This window comes from Oratosquilla oratoria, chromosome 38 (assembly GCF_046742065.1).
Source record: "Oratosquilla oratoria isolate Oo_2021 chromosome 38, ASM4674206v1, whole genome shotgun sequence".
In the NCBI taxonomy this organism is placed as follows: domain Eukaryota; kingdom Metazoa; phylum Arthropoda; class Malacostraca; order Stomatopoda; family Squillidae; genus Oratosquilla; species Oratosquilla oratoria.
The window spans coordinates 40,808,017-40,834,426 of record NC_134814.1 but is presented as its reverse complement, the minus strand read 5'-3'; the positions used below and the strand labels follow the sequence as shown (position 1 = coordinate 40,834,426).

The 26,410-nt window shown below is 40.0% G+C and overlaps 4 protein-coding genes across 4 annotated transcripts; all 4 read left to right on the top strand.

Moving 5' to 3' along the window:
- Nucleotides 1-883: 883 nt before the first annotated feature.
- Nucleotides 884-6,306, top strand: LOC143019908 (uncharacterized). The gene is made up of 7 exons (XM_076175884.1): nt 884-910; nt 1,038-1,208; nt 1,326-1,430; nt 1,604-1,894; nt 5,429-5,599; nt 5,717-5,821; nt 5,995-6,306. Exons 1-7 carry the CDS (start codon nt 884-886, stop codon nt 6,304-6,306), a joined length of 1,182 nt encoding a protein of 393 aa, XP_076031999.1.
- Nucleotides 6,307-14,362: 8,056 nt separating this feature from the next.
- On the top strand, nt 14,363-15,872 carry LOC143019907 (uncharacterized). Its single transcript, XM_076175883.1, has 4 exons — nt 14,363-14,677; nt 14,818-14,988; nt 15,112-15,216; nt 15,393-15,872. Exons 1-4 carry the CDS (start codon nt 14,363-14,365, stop codon nt 15,708-15,710), a joined length of 909 nt encoding a protein of 302 aa, XP_076031998.1. The 3' UTR covers nt 15,711-15,872.
- A 4,816-nt stretch (nt 15,873-20,688) lies between these two features.
- On the top strand, nt 20,689-22,063 carry LOC143019905 (uncharacterized). Its single transcript, XM_076175882.1, has 4 exons — nt 20,689-20,820; nt 21,144-21,314; nt 21,438-21,542; nt 21,718-22,063. Exons 1-4 carry the CDS (start codon nt 20,689-20,691, stop codon nt 22,033-22,035), a joined length of 726 nt encoding a protein of 241 aa, XP_076031997.1. The 3' UTR covers nt 22,036-22,063.
- Nucleotides 22,064-24,863: 2,800 nt separating this feature from the next.
- LOC143019904 (uncharacterized) lies at nt 24,864-26,170 on the top strand. The gene is made up of 4 exons (XM_076175881.1): nt 24,864-24,920; nt 25,279-25,449; nt 25,573-25,677; nt 25,853-26,170. Exons 1-4 carry the CDS (start codon nt 24,864-24,866, stop codon nt 26,168-26,170), a joined length of 651 nt encoding a protein of 216 aa, XP_076031996.1.
- The last annotated feature ends 240 nt before the right edge of the window (nt 26,171-26,410 follow it).

The window sequence follows — 26,410 nt, the reverse complement described above, 5'->3', positions numbered from 1 at the left end:
AACAGACAAGAGTGACGCTGGCACACCAATATTCAGGTTACCGCTCCTAACTTAAAATGCACCAATATAAAATCACCCTAACAACAGACACTACATGCCTAAGATTCAATCACTGCTAACTTACTAAGGGATGTTTTAGGTTCGCATTTCATCCTCGTCACTATCAATTCTTGCATCTTACAATTTTAGCACAAATATCCCTAGAGAAGGATATTATGTTTTTATCACTTTAAGACGGACATGGTATAATTTCCATTCACTATCACGGAAATAAAGAAGATCCACAGGATTATCTAAATCTAAGATCCACGATATATTTTCTGCAAGTGTAAAAATAATAGATCAAGCAAATTCAACAAAAAACCGGAAGAAATTGAAGTCTTCCGATCTGCTCCTGCAGGAAGTGGATATCCGAGGAGACTCCTTGGAGACTGATTTGTGCAACACTTTCAGATGGAAATTAGGCAAATGATAACAAGGAAATAGAAAAAAAAAATTGTTGACTATTTGAATTCGCAATGAATCATAGTAAAATATACAAGGTAGTTAATAGTGTCCACTACCTGTAAAATAGGTCCTAGTATTATTATGATCATCACGAAGAAATTGGTCTCGTTGATGGACCCCTGGCGCCAAAAGGCTAGATGCAGTGGCGAGAGGAAGTATAGCAAGGTCATCAGGTACACCGCCCTGGGTGTGGCCTGGAGAATCACACGGGCAGCTGGGTGGGTGACTGGGTAGGGGAGTGGGAGGCCTGTGGTACTGCTTGTTAATATAAATAGAGTAAGGATCGAATAGTCTTCAGTTACTTCACGTTTTGAGTCCAGCCATCTCCACCAAGTGAAACAACAGTTTTCGAATAGTGTCCATACTCAAAGAAACCATGATCAGTGTGACATGCATCTTGTTGGTACGCGACATTCTGTGCTTACCATTACTTATTTCGAGACCATTAAGCATACAGTGAGAAAGTGAGTCATAATGACACATGAAGTGAAATATCCGATGGTCAGTTCATTCGTGTTTTGTCTCAACAGATTGTGACATTTGTTGGAAACTCCATCCAAGATGAACGCTACGAGGGGCCCCTCCTATCCACCTTTCGCAAAGTCAACAACGAATATGAGCAGGGTAGTGATGGCGCCTACAGGTTCTCCTATTCTCTCCCTCAGCAGGAGCGACACGAGGAGAGGAACTCTGATGGCACAGTGAGCTTACATTCTAAGCAGCTTGTGATTATGTTGCAGTCGTCCTAGGAAACTATGACACGTTGTGAAATCAATGTATTTTTGATCAACAATTGTAAAATTCTATTTGTTCATCAGGTGACTGGCTCCTATGCTTTTGTGGACGACGCTGGCGAAGAAGTGTCTGTTAAATACGTTGCTGACGAAGAAGGATTCCGAGCAGAAAGTGATGCTTTACCTCAGGTAATTGATAAGTTGCGTTTTGATTGTCAGACTTTACAGCAGTTCCTAGCATCTAACAGTTCCAAAAACTGGAACCAAGTCATATTTTACTCTTGCCTTACATGTAACATTACTTTTTGGCTTCTATCGTGGTTAAAAGATTTGTCTAGTAGCAATATCCCTTGATATTTCAGGTTCCTGAGGACACAGACGAGGTGAAGAAGGCTCGCGAGGAGTTCTTTAAGATCTACGAAGAAACTCTCAAGCTTTTGGGATCTTCTGAATCCGATGAAGACAGTGAAGACAGCGACTCGTCAGATGAGAGTGACGACGACGATGAGGAAAGCAGTGAAGAGGAGAGCGACGAGGAAGAGGAAGAGAACGAAGAGGAAGAAGAAAAAGAGACCCGGGGTCACTTCAGAGCGCCCGTCCAGGCCTTCCGAAGAAGTCGCAAAAACTTCGCTCGCCACCCGAGACCAGCTTTTGTTTACTTTGGACGAAGATGAGAGGCTGTCCTGGTCTTCGGTTTGAATGGACGAATCTTCATTAACGAAGGTTCCTTTATGCTTTACAATGAGGCTCGCGGGAGCTAAAGTAAAGATGAAAAAATCAAAATAACGAGATCAGCGATACAACGCAACCCAATTTCCTGAACAGTTATTTTGAGAAAATTAAAACTTTGAGTCTTGAGGTATCGTACGTGTAGATACATATTATATTATTTATTTGTATTTATTAATATTTAACTATTTGTATACATAATGAATAAATGGAAATGAAACATCTATATATCAATATCCGACCGAATTTGATTTTGGAAAATGTGTGATATGTACATTCAGGATATCAAGCCAAGAATTTTATTGAAATCTCAAGATAAGCTATCGAAAAAAAAAAACCGCTTGATACTTTTGATTTAAGATCATCTCAAGATCATCTTGACTACAACAACTTTCAATACACACTACAAGACGCACGACGTGATTTAAATAGTTAGTCGATTTCATGGAATTACCACGGGCGTGTTGGCTGGTACATATGTAAAAGAGGGAAGGGCACTAACAAAATCCGAACCTCAAAAACAGACGTGATCAAGGAGGGAAACATAAAAAAGAAAAAAATATTCAAGGAAAATGTCCTTTGAAGACAGTCAAACTTCTTATGAACGGGAAAAAAAATTGTATCAGTGGATGCAAAACACCTAGGAAACATTTCATAAAAAAGGCACCTATCCCCTGTAGCAACGATAACTACCGTCAAAGAGTGAACTATTCCTGGTCACACAATGACATAACCACATTGTTGAAAATCTGTCTATTTATCTGTATACCGGGAGCTTTTTCCCCCTTATAAGATAGGTAGCCAAGTTAGAGGTTTATACCTATTCCCATCCATTTCATTCCCCTCCACCACCCTTTCCACCCCTCCCATCTCAGCTTCTCATGGATGACGGGTCCTCCCTGCATACGCCAACTGCCCTGGGTCAAACGCAATGCAACAAGACACAGTCCATCCACAGCAAGGCCGCTTCACATAATCGGCGACCCCCTTCTCCGTCCCCTCAAGCAGAAGAAAAGATGGGGAGAGATCCCTTCGGGCTGCTTCCGTCAAAATATCATTCACACATAAGCATCCTACCCCCATCCCTTCCTTCCTTGTATGACAGTATCATCCATACACATTCTCCACTCATCCCTATCTCCTGCTTGCTCCCTTCCTTGCTCAACAGGCATTTCCCTCTTGCCCAACGCCCCTTTCACCCCACCCATCCATCTCATCCTCGGTTGTCCCCTCTATTTCACTCCCTCCTCCTCTGCCTTCCATACCTCTTTTACTAATCTTTGATAACTCATTCTTTGCATGTGTCCAAACCATCCCAATAATCTTTCATCAGCCCTATTTGTCATCTCCTTTATCACTGCCGCTCTCCTCTTCACCTTCTCGTTTCTCACTTTATCCAACCTAGTAACCCCTACCATACTTTTCAGACATTTCATCTAAAACACATTTAAAAATTTCCTCTCTGTTTCTCTTAAGAAGTGGCCTTACCTCTTTTACATATGTACAAGTGTTAAAATGTATTGCTGGAAGGTACTATCAACATAAGTTAGAGAAAAGACACTAGTCCTCAGGAAAGAAACATGAAAATGAAAAATATATTCAAGGATAATATCTTTTAATAGCAATCAAAATTCTCAAGAATGAAAAAAAAATGCTATAAATGAACAGACAATACCCAGAAAATATTTCATAAAAACAAAAAAGACACCTAACCCTTGTAGCAATAAAAAACCGTGAACGATTGAACTATTCTTGGTCACACAATGACATACCAAGAATGTTGAAAATAGAATACATAACTTCAATCCTGAAGCCAAATAAACCACTAGAGCATCCAGCAACATATAGACACATCTCTCTCCTTTCGCCCATTTCCAAATTGATGGAGAGATCAATGAATCCGTTGATCCACGGCTCCCAGTTGACCGACAAGAAAGAACCAGAATATACAAAACCATCTCATCAAATTAACACTAATCAAAGGAAGGCCATTCCACAAGCAGCCCAATTATAAAAATCTCCCAACAAGTGCTTGAGGTTTTTAGCAGAGAGTGCTGTTATGGTGGTCAGATATATAGAAAAGGATTTTGACATTTTCCTATGATAAAAAATCATACAGCAATGCCCAAAAGCAACAATAAATTGTTAACAACGTTGAAAAAAAATGTATTCAAACAACAACAGAACACGTACACTGTAAAATCAAAATCCTTCTCATAGATCATCACTGTTCTGTATAAGATTCCTCGAACCTGACCAAATATTATATAAAATTAAACAAACACTATACATCACAAATAAGAATTGCAGCATTTGACACAAATGTCTACAACATTTGACACAAATGTCTACAACAACATACGCACAACACCCCACAATGTTTCCACACAACAACAAATACAAACTTTCATGAAACTCCTCCTACCCAGCAGAAAATCAATATTAAAACAGACAAGAGTGACGCTGGCACACCAATATTCAGGTTACCGCTCCTCACTTAAAATGCACCAATATAAAATCACCCTAACAACAGACACTACATGCCTAAGATTCAATCACTGCTAACTTACTAAGGGATGTTTTAGGTTCGCATTTCATCCTCGTCACTATCAGTTTTTGCATCTTACAATTTTAGCACAAATATCCCTAGAGAAGGATATTATGTTTTTATCACTTTAAGACGGACATGGACATTCACTATCACGGAAATCAAGAAGATCCACAGAATTAACTAAATCTAAGATCCACGATATATTTTCTGCAAGTGTAAAAATAATAGATCAAGCAAACTCAACAAAAAACCGGAAGAAATTGAAGTCTTCCAAACTGCTCCTGCAGGAAGTGGATATACGAGAAGACTCCTTGGAGACTGATTTGTGCAACACTTTCAGATGGAAATTAGGCAAATGATAACAAGGAAATAGAAAAAAAAGGTTGAATATTTGTATTCGCAGTGAATTATAATAAAATATACAAGGTAGTTAATAGTGCCCACTACCTGTAAAATAGGTCCTAGTATTATTATGATTATCACGAAGAAATTGGTCTCGTTGATGGACCCCTGGCGCCAAAAGGCTACATGCAGTGGCGAGAGGAAGTATAGCAAGGTCATCAGGTACACCGCCCTGGGTGTGGCCTGGAGAATCACACGGGCAGCTGGGTGGGTGACTGGGTAGGGGAGTGGGAGGCCTGTGGTACTGCTTGTTAATATAAATAGAGTAAGGATCGAAAAGTCTTCAGTTACTTCACGTTTTGAGTCCAGCCATCTCCACCAAGTGAAACAACAGTTTTCGAATACAGTGTCCATACTCAAAGAAACCATGATCAGTGTGACATGCATCTTGTTGGTACGCGACATTCTGCGTTTATCATCACTTATTTCGAGTGAGAAAATGAGTCGTAATGACACATGAAGTGAAATATCCGGTGGTCAGTTCATTCGTGTTTTGTCTCAACAGATTGTGACATTTGTTGGAAACTCCATCCAAGATGAACGCTACGAGGGGCCCCTCCTATCCACCTTTCGCGAAGTCAACAACGAATATGAGCAGGGCAGTGATGGCGCCTACAGGTTCTCCTATTCTCTCCCTCAGCAGGAGCGACACGAGGAGAGGAACTCTGATGGCACAGTGAGCTTACATTCTAAGCAGCTTGTGATTATGTTGCAGTCGTCCTAGGAAACTATGACACGTTGTGAAATCAATGTATTTTTGATCAACAATTGTAAAATTCTATTTGTTCACCAGGTGACTGGCTCCTATGCTTTTGTGGACGACGCTGGCGAAGAAGTGTCTGTTAAATACGTTGCTGACGAAGATGGATTCCGAGCAGAAAGTGATGCTTTACCTCAGGTAATTGATAACTTGCGTTTTGATTGCCAGACTTTACAGCAGTTCCTAGCATCTAACAGTTCCAAAAACTGGAACCAAGTCATATTTCACTCTTGCCTTGCATGTACCATTACTTTTTAGCTTCTATCGTGGTTAAAATATTCGTCTAGTAGCAATATCTTTTGATATTTCAGGTTCCTGAGGACACAGACGAGGTGAAGAAGGCTCGCGAGGAGTTCTTTAAGATCTACGAAGAAACTCTCAAGCTTTTGGGATCTTCTGAATCCGATGAAGACAGTGAAGACAGCGACTCGTCAGATGAGAGTGACGACGACGATGAGGAAAGCAGTGAAGAGGAGAGCGACGAGGAAGAGGAAGAGAACGAAGAGGAAGAAGAAAAAGAGACCCGGGGTCACTTCAGAGCGCCCGTCCAGGCCTTCCGAAGAAGTCGCAAAAACTTCGCTCGCCACCCGAGACCAGCTTTTGTTAATTGGGGAAGAAGATGAGAGGCTGTCCTGGTCTTCGGTTTGAATGGACGAATCTTCATTAACGAAGGTTCCTTTGTGCTTTACAATGAGGCTTGCGGGAGCTAAAGTAAAAATGAAAAAATCAAAATAACGAGATCAGCGATACAACGCAATCCAATTTCCTGGACAGTTCTTGAGAGAACATTAAAACTTTGAGCCCTGAGGTATCGTACGTGTAGATATATATTATATTATTTATTTGTATTTATGAATATTTATTTATTTATATACAAAATGAATAAATGGAAATGAAACATCTATATATTAATATCCGACTGAATTTGATTTTGAAAAATGTGTGATATGTACATTCAGGATACCAGCCAAGAATTTGATTGAAATCTCAAGATAATCTATCGGAAAAAATAACGCTTGATACTTTCTATTTAAGATAATTTCAAGATCATCTTGACCACAACAACTTTCAATACACACTACAAGACGCACGTCGTGATTCAAATAGTACTTATATAAAAGATGGAAGGGCACTAACAAAATACGAACCTCAAAAACAGACGTGATCAAGGAAAGAAACATACAAAAGAAAAACATGTTCAAGGAAAATTTCCTTTGAAGACAGTCAAACTTCTTATGAACGAAAAAAAAAAAAAATGATATCAGTGGATACAAAACACCTAGGAAACATTTCATAAAAAAGGCACCTATCCCCTGTAGCAACGATAACCGTGAAAGAGTGAACTATTCCTGGTCACACAATGACATACTAACCATGGTGAAAATCTGTCTATTTATCTGTATACCGAGAGCTTTATCCCCCTTATAAGAGAGGTAGCTGAGTAAGAGGTTTATACCAATTCCCATCCATCTTATTCCCCTCCACCACCCTTTCCTCCCCTCCCATCTCAGCTTCTCATGGATGACGGGTCATCCCTGCATCCGCCAACTGCCCTGGGTCAAACGCAATGCAACAAGACACAGTACATCCACAGTAAGGCCGCTTCACATAATCGGCGACCCCCTTCTCCGTCCCTTCAAGCAGAAGAAAAGATGGGAAGAAATCCCTTCGGGCTGCGTCCGTCAAAATATCATTCACACATAAGCACCCTTCCCCATCCCTTCCTTCCTTGCATAACAGTATCATCCATACGCGTTCTCCACTCATCCCTATCTCCTGCCTGCTCCCCTCCTTACTCAACAAGCATTTCCCTCTTGCTCAACGCTCCTTTCACCCCACCCATCCATCTCATCCTCGGTTGTCCCCTCAAGTTGACTCCCTCGTCCTCTGCCTTCCATACCTCTTTTACTAATCTTTGATAACTCGTTCTTTTCATGTGTCCAAACCATCTCAATAATCTTTCATCAGCCCTATCTGTCATCTCCTTTATCACTGCCGCTCTCCTCCTCACCTTCTCGTTTCTCACTTTATCCAACCTAGTAACCCCTACCATACTTTTCAGACATTTCATCTAAAACACATTTAAAATTTTCCTCTCTGTTTCTCTTAAGAAGTGGCCTTACCTCTTTTACATATGTACAAGTGTTAAAATGTATTGCTTGCAGGTACTATCAACATAAGTTAGAGAAAAGACACTAGTCCTCAGGAAAGAAACATGAAAATGAAAAATATATTCAAGGAAAATATCTTTTAAAAAACAATCAAAATTCTCAAGAATGAAAAAAAAAATGCTATAAATGAAGAGACAATACCCAGAAAATATTTCATATAAACAATAAAGACACCTAACCCTTGTAGCATTAAAAAACCGTGAACGATTGAACTATTCTTGGTCACACAATGACATATCAACAATGTTGAAAATAGAATACATAACCCCAATCCTGAAGCCAAATATACTACTAGAGCATCCAGCAACTTATAGACACATCTTCCTCCTTTCGCCCATTTCCAAACTGATGGAGAGATCAATGAATCCGTTGATCCACGGCTCCCAGTTGACGACAAGAAAGAACCAGAATATACAAAACCACCTCATCAAATTAACACTGATCAAAGGATGGCCATTCCACAAGCAGCCCAATTATAAATATCGCCTAATAAGTGCTTGAGGTCTTTAGCAGACAGTGCTGTTATGGTGGTGAGAAATATAGAAAAGATTTTGACACTTTCCTAAGATAAAAAAAATCATACAGAAATGCCCAAAAGCAGAAAAAAAAGACAACGTTGCTGGATGACAGAGAGTACTAAGTGTCCCAGAAAAATGTATATAAAAACCAAAAATTAATCAGCGGGGTCTCTAGGGAGTAATACTATCACCATCGACATTAAAGCTTATACGCCTCCCTACTCCTAACCCAGAACTCAAAAGCAGGTGTTCCCCTATGTACTGTAGAAGACCTTGAAATAATGCCCTAGTAATACAACTTCAAACAGCAACAAAAACAAACATAAATATTTCAACGAACTGGAATTGTGGTTGGCACAAAGTAGAATATCTAATAAAACCTCAAAGGCCAGACTTAATGGACAAACTCTTCTATCTACCCAAAAACCTTAATATACTGGGCTTAAAACTTGACGAACACATGACTTTTACCCAACACTTAAAAACCTCAAGGAGTTGACAAATAAGAAACTAAACTTACTCAGAATAACTTAGGCACAGATTCAAAGCAGTATAAAACAAAACCTAATAACTATTGATATGCAATTCTTAAGAACAACTCAATTAAACATTAATTAAAAGAAATACAGCTTACAACCAACACCTAAAATCTTAAAATAACAAAAAACACTAATAGACACCAATAGAACACCTACCTCCTGAAGCGTAAATTCTCCGCATACAGCAACATAATGATAGGAGGCACACAGTGTTATAGAATTTCTCGAACCCACCCAAACCACACATCATATCACAAAAACACCTCACCACATGTAAAAAGCAGAGCCGTTTTATTCAAACCTCCACAAAAGCCTGCCCCAGCATCCCACTGGGACTCGAGCCCTTGACTGTGGCTCATTTTGTCACCAGGTAATGAGGCTAGCACCACGCCATGTAGGACTTTATAAAGTGTGTTTCGGAATTTGTCCTATGTAGACTTATTCATCAAGTACTACCATCATAATACACAGGTCAATAGAATAAATATTTCGGAACTCAAACGTTACAACAACCTACCCACAACACCCTATGATATTTCCGTTCGACACATGCATACTTAGATCACTAAACAAACACCATGCAACAGGTCACCACGTTCCACAATCCATGAAATTCCTCCAGAAACCAACCTAGAAAACCTACTCTTAAGACAGACATGAGTGACACTAATAGGCCTGATCTAGGTCACCATCTTCACAAAAACTATAATAAAACAAAATCACCATAGCATAATACACCAAATGCCCAAGATGCAACTACCACTAATTAATTGAAGATATTTCATATACACATTTTATCCTTGTGACTAGCATTTATTACATATTACAATAGTAGCACAAATACCTAAAGAAGGAAATTATGCCTTTCTCATTTTAAGGTAACTTCAGATGAACGAGGTTACAAAATATAACTGCCATGGCATAATTTCCATTCACTATAACGGAAATCATGTAAATTCACAGAATATTCTAAATCCAAGGTCCGCTATGTATTTTCTGCATGTGCAAAAAGTATTGATCAAGCGAATTCAGCAAAATAATAGGAAGTGACGCTTTCCGGTCAGCTCCTGCAGGAAGGAAGTGGATCACTGAGACTCCATGGAGACTCAGTTGGGCAACACTTTCAGATGGAAAGTGGGATGATAATAACAAGGAATTTGAAAAAAAAATCTGTTAAATATTTGAACTCGTGGTAAATCACAATAAGTAAACCATACAATTACTGGTGTCAACTACCTGTAAAATAAAGAGGGATCCTAGTATTATCATTATAATGAAGAAATTGGTCGCATTGATGTAACCCTGGCGCCAAAAGGCTAGAGGCAATGGCGAGAGGAAGTATAGCAAGGCCACCAGGTACACCGCCCTGGGCGTGGCCTGGAGAATCACACGGTCAGTTGTGTGGGTGACTGGGCAGGTAAGTAGGAGGCCTGTGGTACTGCTGTTAAATATAAATAGAGTAAGAGTCGAGAAGTCTTCAGTTACTTCACGTTCTCAGTCCAGCCATCTCCACCAAGTGAAACAACAGTTTTCGAATACAGTGTCCATACTCAAAGAAACCATGATCAGTGTGACCTGTATCTTGTTGGTATGGTATATAGGGTTCTCATCCGTCCCTACTTCTAGACAATTAAACCAAAACAAGTGATCATTATACAGTGAAAGGGCGAGTTCTAATGACACATAGTGTGAAATATTCGGTGGTCAGCTCATTTGTGTTTTGTCTGAACAGATTCTGACTTTTGTCGGAACCTCCGTCCAAGACCGACGCTACGAGGGGCCTCTCCTATCCACCTTTCGCGAAGTCAACAACGAATATGAGCAGGGCAGTGATGGCGCCTACAGGTTCTCCTATACTCTTCCTCAGCAAGAGCGACACGAGGAGAGGAACTCTGATGGCACAGTGAGCTTACATTCTAAGTGTTTATGTTGCAGTCATTCTGGTAAATGTTAAAATGTTGTGAAGCCAACGCCTATAGTAAAAACAATTTCAAGGTGCTGTTTGTCCAACAGGTGACTGGCTCCTATGCTTTTGTGGACGACGCTGGAGAAGAAGTGTCTGTTAGGTACGTTGCTGACGAAGAAGGATTCCGAGCAGAAAGTGATGCTTTACCTCAGGTATTTAATAACATGCGTTTTGATTGTAAGACTTTACAGCAGTTACTAGTATCTAAAAGTTTCAAAAACTGGAACCAAGTCATATTTTACTCTTACCTTCCATCTACCATTATTTCTTAGCACCAATTGCGATTACAAAATTCGTCTAGTAGCAATATCCCTTAATATTTCAGGTTCCTGAGGACACAGACGAGGTGAAGAAGGCTCGCGAGGAGTTCTTTAAGATCTACGAGGAAACTCTCAAGCTTTTGGGATCTTCTGAATCCGATGAAGACAATGAGGATAGCGACTCGTCAGATGAGAGTGACGACGACGACGACGATGAGGAAAGCAGTGAAGAGGAGAGCGACGAGGAAGAGGAAGAGAACGAAGAGGAAGAAGAAAAAGTGTCCCGAGGTCAGTTCAGAGCGCCCGTCCAGGCCTTCCGAAAAAGTCGCAAAAACTTCGCCCGCCACCCGAGACCATCTTTTGTTTACTTTGGAAGAAGATGAGAGGCTGTCGTGATCTTCATCGGTTCGAATGGACGAGTCTTTATCAGTAAATTTTGATCGACGCCTTAGAATCAGATTTACAGTACCTACATAAAAGTTCAAATAATATCAGTCATACAACACTAAGCGTTTTCTTGAACAGGTATCGAGAGAACAGTAAATTAAAACCATAACACTAAGGCGCCATACGTGTAAATGTATGTATCATATTATTTATTTGTATTTATATATTCAAGTATTTATTCATCCAATAAATAAATGTAAATGAAACATCTATATATCATTATCCAACCGAAGAGGTGGAAGAACTGTACAGTAGTAATTAAACAGAACTATAACAATGTCCTACGATACCAAACCAAGATTCTATCAAGACCTTAAGATAACTCATGGCCAAAATTCCCCACAAAAAATGATTTATTTAAGATATAACAGCTTGCAATATATACTATTGGATGCATGAGGTCACTCAACTAGTTGTGTTTATAGAATTTCCAGGGTCTGGTAGGCTGATACATATATAAAAGGGGACACTAACAAAATTTAAACTTAGATAAGCGTGACGACTTTTAAAATGTATTCCTGACACTGACTATATCGCATAAAGTAGATTGGACACCAGTACTCGGGAAGAAGCATCACCAACGAAGAAAAGAGAGAGAGAGAGAGAGAGAGAGAGAGAGAGAGAGAGAGAGAGAGAGAGAGAGAGAGAGAGAGAGAGAGAGAGAGAGAGAGAGAGAGAGAGAGAGAGAGAGAGAGAGAGAGAGAGAGAGAGAGAGAGATTACAGCCAAAATTAAAACTCCATGTAAATTTATCAGGGATATGATATAATAGATAATAAGGCTTGGGATGGGGCTGGCAACTAGGGAAGAAAAGTAAAAGTAACGCAAGAGGACAGAACAAGAAAAGGAAAATACAGAAAAATCTAAGGAGGAGATGGGAGACAGGAAGCATATTTAAGGAAATGGAGACCCAGAATTCCCAGTAAACATACCAGTGGGCCAAAGTCTAAATAAAAAATAACATATCATTATCACAAGATAAAATAATGATAAAACAAAACAATATTAGTTGGGGTTCACCGAGAGGATAGATTAAGATTAAGAGAGGAGTGAGAAAATAAAAAATTAATCAGAAAATCTGGTCAGTGAACTAATAGAGGACAAAGTGGAGTTCATGATCTATGAGAGAGAAAAACGATAAATGGATGAATACGAAAAGGAAAAGTATATCCAGTAAGAGTATCTTTTGAAGACTGTCAAACTTCTCAGAAATAAGATGAAAAAGAAGGATTTTGCTACCAATGAATAGGCAACATTTAGGAAAGATTTCATGCAAGCGGAAAGGACACTGGTCCCTGTGCCAATGAAAATCACGACAGACATATTTTCCTATTCCTGGTCACACAAAGATATTCCAAGAATGGGGAAAAGAACACACATATTCCCATTTCTGAAGCCAAACAAACTGCCAGAGAACCCACTAACATAGAGATCTTTCTCTCTCATTTCAACAGTTTTCAAACTGATGGAGAGATCAATTAATCTGTTAACCCATGTCTCTCTTGCAAAAGGTCTACGGCTAACAGTTAACCGGCAAGAAAGAGCCAGAATACGGAAACCCACATCACTAAAACAACATGGGTTAAAGGATGGCCATTTCTCAAACACACCTATGATAGTCACACATTTCTATGGAAGTCCTCGAACCCACCCACACCATACATCAAATCATACAAATAGACCACAACACGTAAAAAAAACAGCACTTTTTTTTTCCAAACCTTTATAACTCTACCATTGAGACTCAAACCTTTGACTATGAGTTGTTTTATCTCTTCACACCACGCAGGAAATTAAAAGGAATACTTCGGAATTTGTCCAATACATTTTTCGATGCCCATTACGCAGTCTGGTATGTAGACTATTGCACCAATTCTTCTCTTCAAGAGGGCCATCACACAGGTGTGTGAAGTTATGACAGTTGGATTAGATAGCTCTATCATTGAGACTCGAACCCTTGACTATGAGTCATTTCATCACTAGATAAGGACGCTATCACCACACCAGGCAGGATATTAAAAGGAATATTTCGAAAATCAAACGATACAACGTACGCGCAATACACAATATCTCCATACAACAACACATGCATGTTCATATAGTTAAACAAGCACGGTTCATCAGCGTACCATGTTCCATGGTTAACTCATCCAGAAACCAACACATCAAAGAAATCACTGCTAAGTGACGAATATATGCTTACACTTAGGTTACAACCCATCACTGAAACAAACCCAAAATGCCAAAGATGCAACCACCACTAATTCACTAAGGAATATTTCATGTGCACATTTTATTCTCGTCACTAATAATTACAGAATCTCCGAGGCATAGCATAAATGCATAGAGAAGGAAATTATGTCTTTATCATTTCAATTCAACTGGAGTCGAAAGATGGTACTGAACATGGTTGACAATGCACTATTTCTATTTACTACGTCGGAAATAAGGTAAATCCACAGAATTATCTAAATCTAAGGTCCTCGATATTTTTTCTGTATCTGTAAAATTCATTGATCAAGCAAATTCTGAAAAAAACAGGACGGAAGTGACGCTTTCTGATCTGATCCTGCAGGAAGGAAGTGGATCAATGAGAGGACTTCATGGTGAGACAATTGTGCAACATTTTAAGATGGAAAATGGGAAGAGAATGACAGGGAATTTGGGAATAGTTAGATATTTGTATTCACAGTAAATCACAATAAATAAACCATGCAACGACTAATGTTCTTTACTTGGAAAACAAGAGGTAGGTCCTATTATTATTATTACTATTATTATGAGGAAACTGGATGCACTGAAGGAACCCTGGCGCCAAAAGGCTAGAGGCAGCGACGAGAGGAAGTATAGCAAGGTCGTCAGGCACACCGCCTTGGGCGTGGTCTGGAGAATCACACGGGCAGCTGTGAGGGTGACTGGGCAGGGGAGTGGGAGGCCTGTGGTGGTGCTGCTTAATATAAATAGAGCAAGTACAGAGAAATCTTTAGTTACTTCACGTTTAGAGTCCCGTCATCTCCACCAAGTGAAATATCAGTTATCGAATACAGTGTCTATACTCAAAGGAATGATGATCCGCGTAACATGTATCTTCTTGGTACGCTACGTTCAGTGTTCATAGTTGCTTACTTCAAGAACTTTAATCAATACAAGTGTTGAACATACAGTGAGAAAGTGAGTCGTAATGACACATGATGTTGTATCTTTGGTCAGCTCATTCGTGTTTTGTCTCAACAGATTGTGACTTTTGTCGGAACCTCTGTCCAAGATCAACGCTACGAGGGGCCCCTCCTATCCACCTTCCGCGAAGTCAATAACGAATATGAGCAGGGCAGTGATGGCGCCTACAGGTTCTCGTATTCTCTCCCTGACCAGGAGCGACACGAGGAGAGGAACTCTGATGGCACAGTAAGCTCACGTTCTAAGTATTTTGTGCTTATGCTGCATCCGTCCTGGTAAAACGTTACATATTGTGAAGCCAACGTCCATATTATGAGCATTTGTAAAGTATGATTTGTTTATCCGTACAAGGTAACTGGTTCCTACGCTTTTGTGGACGACGCTGGCGAAGAAATTTCTGTCAAGTACGTTGCTGACGAAGATGGATTCCGACCAGAAAGTGATGCTTTACCTCAGGTGAATAAGGATATTATGTTTCGATTTTCAATCTTCATATCAATTTGCGATGGCCATACATTTTCAGAAAGTGAAACCAAGTCATGTTTCACACTTGGATTCACTCTTCCACTATCTCTCAGTTCCTTTGGTGATTACAGAGTTCATTTAGTAGCAATGCTTTTTCGTTTTTTCAGGTTCCTGAGGATACAGACGAGGTGAAGAAGGCTCGCGAGGAGTTCTTTAAGATCTACGAAGAAACTCTCAAGCTTTTGGGATCTTCTGAATCCGATGAAGACAGTGAGGATAGCGACTCGTCAGATGAGAGTGACGACGACGACGACGATGAGGAAAGCAGTGAAGAGGAGAGCGACGAGGAAGAGGAAGAGAATGAAGTGGAAGAAGAAAAAGTGTCCCGAGGTCAGTTCAGAGCGCCCGTCCAGGCCTTCCGAAGAAGTCGCAAAAACTTCGCTCGCCACCCGAGACCAGCTTTTGTTTACTTTGGAAGAAGATGAGAGACTGTCGTGATCTTTATCGGATCGAATGGACGAGTCTTCATCAGTAAAGTTTTATGGACGCCTTAGAATCAAATTTACGGTAGCTACATTAAAAGTTCAAATAATGTCTACCATACAACGTTAGGCGTTTTCTTGAACAGGTATCGAGAAAACAGTAAATTAACCTCAGCACTAAGGCACCATACGTGTAAATGTATCATATTATTTATTTGTATTTATATATTACTTTCAAAATTTTCTGTCATACTCCTACCCCATTTCACATCTGCTCTCCTCTTTGGCTCCTTTACCTTTTGCTTTACTTCTCTTTTCTTTTCTTTGTTTTTGGAAAGAAATTAAGAGAGGAAGAGGAGGCGAATCAAGTAGGGAAGAAAAGGTAAAAGGTACAGATGGAGAGTTGATAATGGAAGAGATGGCAGTGAGGGGAAGATGGGCAGAATATTTTAGGGAGTTGCTGAATGTGAAGGAGGATAGGGAAGGAAAGATAGCTGCAGTGGGAAATACGAAAAAAATGAAAGTGATGAGTGAGGAGAATGGAGGAGAAATAAGGAAGGATGAGGTGAAGGCAGTTGTAAAGATGATGAAAGCAGGTAAGGCACCTGGTCTGGATGGATGTCATGCAGAATGTCTGAAAAAGGGAGGTTCAGTGATGGTGGACTGGTTGGTGAGATTATTTAATGTTTGCTGGAGAGAGGGTAGAGTACCGGAGGACTGGAGTAGTGCCTGTATAGTTCCTCTTTACAAGGGAAAAGGGGACAAGTGTGAATGTAGTAATTTCAGAGGGATTAGCCTGTTGAGTGTAGTAGGGAAGGCTTATGGGAGAATCTTAATTGAGAGGATTAGGAGAGGAACAGAAGGAGTAATTGGTGAGGAACAGTGTGGATTTAGGACGGGTAGAGGTTGTGTAGATCAGATCTTTGTGGTAAGACAGATATGTGAGAAAGCTATAGGAAAGGGGAAGGATGTTTTTTGGGCTTTCATGGATCTGGAAAAGGCTTATGATAGGGTAGACAGAAAGGCACTGTGGGAGGTTATACAGATTTATGGGATAGGAGGAAAGCTTTTGGGAGCTGTCAAGAGTTTTTATGTGAGTAGTAGAGCATGTGTTAGGATTGGAAATGGAGAGAGTGAGTGGTTTGAAGTAAAGGTGGGACTTCGTCAAGGATGCGTTATGTCGCCCTGGCTGTTCAACTTATACATGGATGGGGTGGTGCGAGAGGTGAATGCTAGGGTAGTGAGTCAGGGATTGGAGATGGTTAAAGAAAATGGAGAAAAGTGGGAGGTGAGCCAGTTATTGTTTGCGGACGACACTGCGCTTGTGGCAGGGTCAGAGGAGGGATTGAGGAAGCTGGTGGCAGAGTTTGGGAGAGTATGTGATAGAAGAAAGCTAAAGATAAATGTGGGTAAAAGTAAGGTGATGAGATGTACAAGGGGTGAAAGTGGCAGTAGACTGGAAGTGAACATTAAGGGAGAGCGATTGGAGGAAGTGGATAGTTTTAGATACTTGGGTGCAAGTGTAGCAGGAAAAGGTGGAGTGAAGGTGGAGGTAGAATGTAGATTGAGAGAAGCGAGTAAATGCCTTGGTGGTTTAAAGAGTGTAATGAGAAATAGACATTTAGGAATGGATGCGAAGAGGAGACTGTATGAAGGAGTGATTGTGCCAACAGCACTGTATGGGGCAGAAACGTGGAACATAAGAGAAGAAGAGAGAAGGAGTTTGAATGTGTTTGAGATGAGGTGTCTGAGAAGTATGGTGGGGGTTACTAGGCTAGATAGAGTGAGAAATGAGGAGGTGAGGAGGAGAACAGGGGTGAAAAAGGATTTGGGAGAGAGGGTTGATGAAAGAATATTAGGATGGTTTGGACACATGGAAAGAATGAGTGAAGAAAGACTAGTAAAAGAGGTATGGAAGGCAGATGTGGAGGGAGTGAACATGAGGGGACGTCCTAGGATGAGGTGGATGGATGGGGTGAAGGGGGCTTTGGGGAAGAGGGGAATGTCTGTTGAGGAAGGAAGGGAGAGGACGGAAGACAGAGGTGAGTGGAGAATGGTTGTATATGGATGATGTTGTGACTGCATGAGGAGGAATGGGCGGGGGGGTGGGGGGGGTAGTATGTGTGAGTATTTTTGACGCAGCCCGAAGGGATTTCTCCCCGTCCTCCCTTTATATGCAAAGGGGGACGGAGAGGGGGGGTCGCCGATTAAATGAAGCGGCCTTGCTGTGGATGTACTGTGTCTTGCGACACTGCTTCTGACCCAGGGCGGTGGGCAGGGTTCAGGGATGACCCGTCATCCAGATGGTGCTCAGATGAGAGGAAGGGTGGGAGGGGTGTGGAGTGTATTTAGGGATGAAATGGGTGGGAGTGTTTTTATGCCTTTCCCTTTGTGGCTACCTCCCTTGGAAGGGGGAAAAAGCCTTGGTATATGTATGTATGTATTTATATATATATTCAAGTATTTATTAATTCAATAAATAAATGTAAATAAAACATCTATATATCAATATCCTACCGAAGAGGTGGTTAAGCAAAAGTATAAAAAAATGTCCCACGATACCAAACAAAGATTCTATTAAGACCTTAAGATAACACTTTGCGAAAATTCTTAAGATTTTTATTTATCTAAGATACTATAGCTTGCAATATACGCTATTGAATCCATGAGATCACTCAACTAGACGTGTTCATAAAATTCTCAGGGGCTGGTAGGCTGGTACATATATGAAAAGGGACACTAATAAAATTCAAACTAAAGAAAGGGTAACGAGTGTTAAAATGTATTCCTGAAATGTACTATACAGCATAAGGTAGAGTGGACACGATATCGGGAAGAGACATCATCAAGGAAGAAAAGAGAAGAAAAAATTAGATAAAAGAGCTTACAGGAAAATTTAAGAAAACTCCAATAAAATTTATCATGTAACAGATACTAAGGCTTGGGATGGGGCTGGCAACTAGGAGAGAAAAGGTAACGGAGGATGACAAAAAAAGAAAAGGAAAATACAGAAAAAACATAAGGAGGGGATGGGAGACAGAGGAAGCATATGTAAAGATAAGGAGACTCGGAATTCCCAACAAACATGACAGTCGACCAAAGTCTAGATTAAAACTAATATAATGTCCTTATCACAAGAGATAATAATGATAAAACAAAATATTAGTTGTGGTTCACCGAGAGGATAGATTAAGATTAAGAGAGGAGTGAGAAAATAAAGAATTAATCAGAAAATCTGGTCAGTGAACTAATAGAGTACGAAGGGGAGTTAATGACCTCTGAGAGATAAATGCGATAAATAGATAAATGCGAAAAGGAAAAATATGAGTATCTTTTGAAGACAGTCAAGCTTCTTAAAAATAGAATGAAAATCAAGGGTTCTGCTATCAATGAATAGGCAACATTTAGGAAAGATTTCATACAAACAGAATAGATACTGGCCCCTGTAGCAATGAAAACCATGACAGACATATTTTCCTATTCCTGGTCACACAATGGGGAAAAGAAGACACATATTCCCATTTTTGAAGCCAAACAAACTGCCAGAGAACCCACTAATATAGAGACCTGTCTCTCTCTCTCTCTTTAATAATTGTCAAACTGATGAAGCGATCTACCAATTCGTTAACCCATGTTTCGCTTGCAAAAGATCCACGGCTTTCAGTTAAACGGGAAGAAAGAACCAGAATACGTATACCCACCTTACTAAAACAACATGGGTTAAAGGATGGCCATTTCTCAAACACACCTATGATAGTCACACATTTCTACGGAAGTCCTCGAACCTAGCTACACCTTACATCAAATTATACAAACAGACCACAACACGTAAAAAACTGCACTCTTTTCCCTAAATCTTTATTACAGTCTATCCCCAAAACCCATAATATGCGTGTTAAAGTACGACAGTTGGATTAACTAACTTTACCACTGAGACTTAAACCTTTGACTATGAGTTGTTTTATCTCTAGGCAAAGACGCTACCTTCACACCACGCAGGAAATTAAAAGGAATGTTTCGGAATTTGTCCAATACGTTTTTCGATGTCATTTACGCGGTTTGGTATGTAGACTTATTACACCGAGTTTTCTGTTCAGGAAAGCCATCAGACAGGTGTGTGAAGTTATGACACTTGGATTAGATAGCTCTATCACTGAGACTCGAACCCTTGAAAATGAGTTGTTTTATCACTGTATAAGGACGCTATCACCATTACACGCAGGATATTAAAAGGAAGGTTTCGGAACTCAAACGATACAATGTACGCACAACACCCCACAATATCTCCACACAACAACACAAGCACATTAACATAATTAAACAAGCGCGACTTATCAGCGAACCACGTTCCATAATCAACTCCTCCAGAAACCAACCCATCAGAGAAATCACTGCTGAGATAAACAAGAATGACGCAGATATGCTTACATTTAGGATAAAAACCCATCACCCGAAATGCCAAAGATGCAACCACCATTAATTCAGTATGGAATATTTATGTGCACATTTTGTTCTCGTCACTAACAATTACAGAATCTTCCAGTCATAGCATAAACACAAAGAGAAGGAAATTATGTCTTTATCATTTTAATGCAACTGCAGTCGAAAGATATTACTGAACATGGCTGACATTGATCTATTTCTATTCACTACGTCGGAAATAAGGTAAATCCACAGAATCATCTAAATCTAAAGTCCTCGATATTTTTTCTATATCTGTAAAATTCATTGATCAAGCAAATTCTGAAAAAATAGGACGGAAGTGACGCTTTCTGATTTGCTCCTGCAGGAAGGAAGTGGAACAATGAGAGGACTTCATGGTGAGACAATTGTGCAACATTTTAAGATGGAAAATGGGAAGAGAATGACAAGGAATTTGGAAATAGTTAGATATTTGTACTCACAGTAAATCACAATAAATAAACCATGCAACTACTAGTGCTCATTGCTTGGGAAACAAGAGATAGGTCCTATCATTATTATGAGGAAACTGGCTTCACTGAAGGAACCCTGGCGCCAAAAGGCTAGAGGCAGCGACGAGAGGAAGTATAGCAAGGACGTCAGGCACACCGACTTGGGCGCGGTCTGGAGAATCACACGGGCAGCTGTGTGGGTGACTGGGTAGGGGAGTGGGAGGCCTGTGGTGCCGCTGCTTAATATAAATAGAGCAAGTACCGAGAAATCTTTAGTTACTTCACGTTTAGAGTCCTGTCATCTCCACCAAGTGAAATATCAGTTATCGAATACAGTGTCTATACTCAAAGGAATGATGATCAGCGTAACATGTATCTTCTTGGTACGCTACGTTCAGTGTTCATAGTTGCTTACTTCAAGAACTTTAATCAATACGAGTGTTGAACATACAGTGAGAAAGTGAGTCGTAATGACACATGATGTGGTATCTTTGGTCAGCTCATTCGTGTTTTGTCTTAACAGATTGTGACTTTTGTCGGAACCTCTGTCCAAGATCAACGCTACGAGGGCCCCCTCCTATCCACCTTCCGCGAAGTCAATAACGAATATGAGCAAGGCAGTGATGGCGCCTACAGGTTCTCGTATTCTCTCCCTGACCAGGAGCGACACGAGGAGAGGAACTCTGATGGCACAGTAAGCTCACGTTCTAAGTATTTTGTGCTTATGCTGCATCCGTCCTGGTAAAACGTTACATATTACGAAGCCAACGTCCATATTATGAGCGATTGTAAAATATGATTTGTTTATCCGTACAAGGTAACTGGTTCCTACGCTTTTGTGGACGACACTGGCGAAGAAGTTTCTGTCAAGTACGTTGCTGACGAAGATGGATTCCGACCAGAAAGTGATGCTTTACCTCAGGTGAATAAGGACATTACGTTTCGATTTTCAATCTTCATATCAATTTGCGATGGCCATACATTGTCAGAAAGTGAAACCAAGTCATGTTCCACACTTGGATTCACTCTGCCACTATCTCTCAGTTCCTTTGGTGATTACAGAGTTCATTTAGTAGCAATGCTTCTTCGCTTTTCAGGTTCCTGAGGATACAGACGAGGTGAAGAAGGCTCGCGAGGAGTTCTTTAAGATCTACGAAGAAACTCTCAAGCTTTTGGGATCTTCTGAATCCGATGAAGACAGTGAGGATAGCGACTCGTCAGATGAGAGTGACGACGACGACGACGATGAGGAAAGCAGTGAAGAGGAGAGCGACGAGGAAGAGGAAGAGAATGAAGTGGAAGAAGAAAAAGTGTCCCGAGGTCAGTTCAGATCGCCCGTCCAGGCCTTCCGAAGAAGTCGCAAAAACTTCGCTCGCCACCCGAGACCAGCTTTTGTTTACTTTGGAAGAAGATGAGAGACTGTCGTGATCTTCATCGGTTTGAATGGACGAGTCTTCATCAGTAAAGTTTTATGGACGCCTTAGAATCAAATTTACGGTAGCTACATTAAAAGTTCAAACAATATCTACCATACAACGTTAGGCGTTTTCTTGAACAGGTATCGAGAAAACAGTAAATTAACCTCAGCACTAAGGCACCATACGTGTAAATGTATCATATTATTTATTTGTATTTATATATATATTCAAGTATTTATTAATTCAATAAATAAATGTAAATAAAACATCTATATATCAATATCCTACCGAAGAGGTGGTTAAACAAAAGTATAAAAAAATGTTCTACGATACCAAACCAAGATTCTATCAAGACCTTAAGATAACTCATTGCGAATGTTCTCAAGATTTTTTATCTATTTATGATATAATAGCTTGCAATATACACTATTTTATGCAGGAGATCACTGAATTAGACGTGTTCATAGAATTCCCAGGGTCTGGTAGGCTGGTTCATATATAAAAAAGGACACTAATGAAATTCAAACTAAAGAAAGGGTAACGAGTGTTAAAATGTATTCCTGAAATGTACTCTACAGCATAAGGTAGAGTGGACACGATATCGGGAGGAGGCATCATCAAGGAAGAAAAGAGAAGAAAAAAATGATAAAAGAGCTTACAGGTAAATTTATGAAAACTCCAATGAAATTTATCATATAGAATTTATCATATAACAGATACTAAGGCTTGGGATGGGGCTGGTAACTAAGAGAAAAAAGGTAACGCAAGATGACAGAACAAGAAAAAGAAAATACAGAAAAAAAACTAAGGAGGAGATGGGAGACCGAGAAAGCATTTATAAGAATAAGAAAACTCGGAATTACCAACAAACATGCCAGTCGACCAAAGTCTAAATTAAAACTAATATAATATCCTTATCACAAAAAATAATAAAACAAAACAATATTAGTTGTGGTTTACCGAGAGGATAGATTGAAATTAAGAGAGGAGTGAGAAAATAAAGAATTAATCAGAAAATCTGGTCAGTGAACTAATAGAGAACGAAGGGGAGTTAATGACCTATGAGAGATAAATGCGATAAATAGATAAATGCGAAAAGGAAAAATATGAGTATCTTTTAATGACAGTCAAGCTTCTTAAAGATAAGATGGAAATCAAGGATTCTGTTATCAATGAATAGGCAACATTTAGGAAAAAAAAAAAAAAAAAAGGATACTGCCACCTGTAGCAATGAAAACGATGATAGACCTATTTTCCTATTCCTGGTCGCGCAATAATATACCAACCATGAGGAAAAGAACGCACATATTACCACTCCTTAAAACAAGCAAACTACTAGAGAACCCACTAACATAGAGACCTATCTCTCTCTTTTCAACAATTTTTCCAAACTGATGGAGAGATCAACTAATCCGTTAACCCATGTTTTGCTTACAAAAGATCCACGGCTCCCAGTTAAATGGCAAGAAAGAACCAGAATACACATACCCAACTTACTAAAACAACATGGGTTAAAGGATGGCCATTTCTCAAACACACCTTATGATAGTCACACATTTCTATGGAAGTCCTCGAACCCTACCATACCTTGTATCAAATGATACAAACAGACCACAACACGTAAAAGTTGAACTCTTTTTCCCAAATATTTCTAACAGTCTATCCCCAAAACCCATAATATATTTGTTAAAGTACGGCAGTTGGATTAACTAACTATACCAATGAGACTATGAGTTGTCTTATCTCTAGGCAAAGACGCTACCTTCACACCACGCAGGAAACTAAAAGGAATGTTTCGGAATTTGTCCAATGCGTTTTTCGATGTCAATTACGATGTTTGGTATGTAGACTTATTACACCGAGTTTTCTGTTCAGGAGGGCCATCACACAGGTGTGTGAAGTTATGACAGTTGCATTAGATAGCTCCATCACTGAGACTCGAACACTTGAAAATGAGTCGTTTTATCACTGTATAAGGACGCTATCACCACACCACGCAGGACATTAAAAGGAAGGTTTCCAAACTCAAACGATACAATGTACGCGCAACACACCACAATATCTCCACACAACAACACAAGCACGTTAATATAATTAATCAAGCGCGATTCATCAGCGAATCACGTTCCATAATCAACTCCTCCAGAAACCAACCCATCAGAGAAATCACTGCTGAGATAAACAAGAATGACGCAGATATGCTTACATTTAGGATAAAAACCCATCACCCGAAATGCCAAAGATGCAACCACCATTAATTCAGTATGGAATATTTATGTGCACATTTTATTCTCGTCACTAAAAATTACAGAATCTTCCAGTCATAGCATAAATACAAAGAGAAGGAAATTATGTCTTTATCATTTCAATGCAACTGCAGTCGAAAGATAGCACTGAACATGGCTGACATTGCACTATTTCTATTCATTACGTCGGAAATAAAGTAAACCCACAGAATCATCTAAATTTAAAGTCCTCGATATTTTTTCGGTATCTGTAAAATTCATTGATCAAGCAATTTCTGAAAAAAAAAAAAAAAACAGGACGGAAGTGACGCTTTCTGATCTGCTCCTGTAGGAAGGAAGTGGATCAATGAGAGGACTTCATGATGAGACAATTGTGCAACATTTTAAGATGGAAAATGGGAAGAGAATGACAAGGAATTTGGAAATATTTAGATATTTGCATACACAGTAAATCACAATAAATAAACCATGCAACTACTAGTGTTCATTACTTGGAAAACAAGAGATAGGTCCTTTGTATTATTATCATTATTATTATTATGAGGAAACTGGATGCACTGAAGGAACCCTGGCGCCAAAATGCTAGAGGCAGTGACGAGAGGAAGTATAGCAAGGTCGTCAGGCACACCGCCTTGGGTGTGGTCTGGAGAATCACACGGGCAGCTGTGAGGGTGACTGGGCAGGGGAGTGGGAGGCCTGTGGTGCTGCTGCTTAATATATATAGAGCAAGTACCGAGAAATCTTTAGTTACTTCACGTTTAGAGTCCAGTCATCTCCACCAAGTGAAATATCAGTTATCGAATACAGTGTCCATACTCAAAGGAATGATGATCAGCGTAACATGTATCTTCTTGGTACGCTACGTTCAGTGTTCATAGTTGCTTACTTCAAGAACTTTAATCAATACGAGTGTTGAACATACAGTGAGAAAGTGAGTCGTAATGACACATGATGTTGTATCTTTGGTCAGCTCATTCGTGTTTTGTCTTAACAGATTGTGACTTTTGTCGGAACCTCTGTCCAAGATCAACGCTACGAGGGGCCCCGCCTATCCACCTTTCGCGAAGTCAATAATGAGTACGAGCAGGGCAGTGATGGCGCCTACAGGTTCTCGTATTCTCTCCCTGACCAGGAGCGACACGAGGAGAGGAACTCTGATGGCACAGTGAGCTCACGTTCTAAGTATTTTGTGCTTATGTTGCAGCCTCCCTGTTAAAACGTTATACATTGTGAAGCCAACGTCCATATTATGAGCGATTGTGAAATATGATTTGTTTATCCGTACAAGGTAACTGGTTCCTACGCTTTTGTGGACGACGCTGGCGAAGAAGTTTCTGTCAAGTACGTTGCTGACGAAGATGGATTCCGACCAGAAAGTGATGCTTTACCTCAGGTGAATAAAGACATTACGTTTCGATTTTCAATCTTCATATCAATTTGCGATGGCCATACATTGTCAGAAAGTGAAACCAAGTCATGTTCCACACTTGGATTCACTCTGCCACTATAACCCAGTTCCTTTGGTGATTACAGAGTTCATTTAGTAGCAATGCTTCTTCGTTTTTCAGGTTCCTGAGTACACAGACGAGGTGAAGAAGGCTCGCGAGGAGTTCTTTAAGATCTACGAGGAAACTCTCAAGCTCTTGGGATCTTCTGAATCCGATGAAGACAGTGAGGATAGCGACTCGTCAGATGAGAGTGACGACGACGACGACGATGAGGAAAGCAGTGAAGAGGAGAGCGACGAGGAAGAGGAAGAGAATGAAGTGGAAGAAGAAAAAGTGTCCCGAGGCCAGTTCAGAGCGCCCGTCCAGGCCTTCCGAAGAAGTCGCAAAAACTTCGCTCGCCACCCGAGACCAGCTTTTGTTTACTTTGGAAGAAGATGAGAAACTGTCGTGATGTTCATCGGTTCGAATGGACGAGGCTTCATCAGTAAATTTTAATCGACGCCTTAGAATCAGATTTACAGTAGCTACATTAAAAGTTCAAATAATGTCTACCATACAACGTTAGGCGTTTTCTTGAACAGGTATCGAGAAAACAGTAAATTAACCTCAGAACTAAGGCACCATACGTGTAAATGTATATATTGTATTATTTATTTATATTTATATATATATATTCAA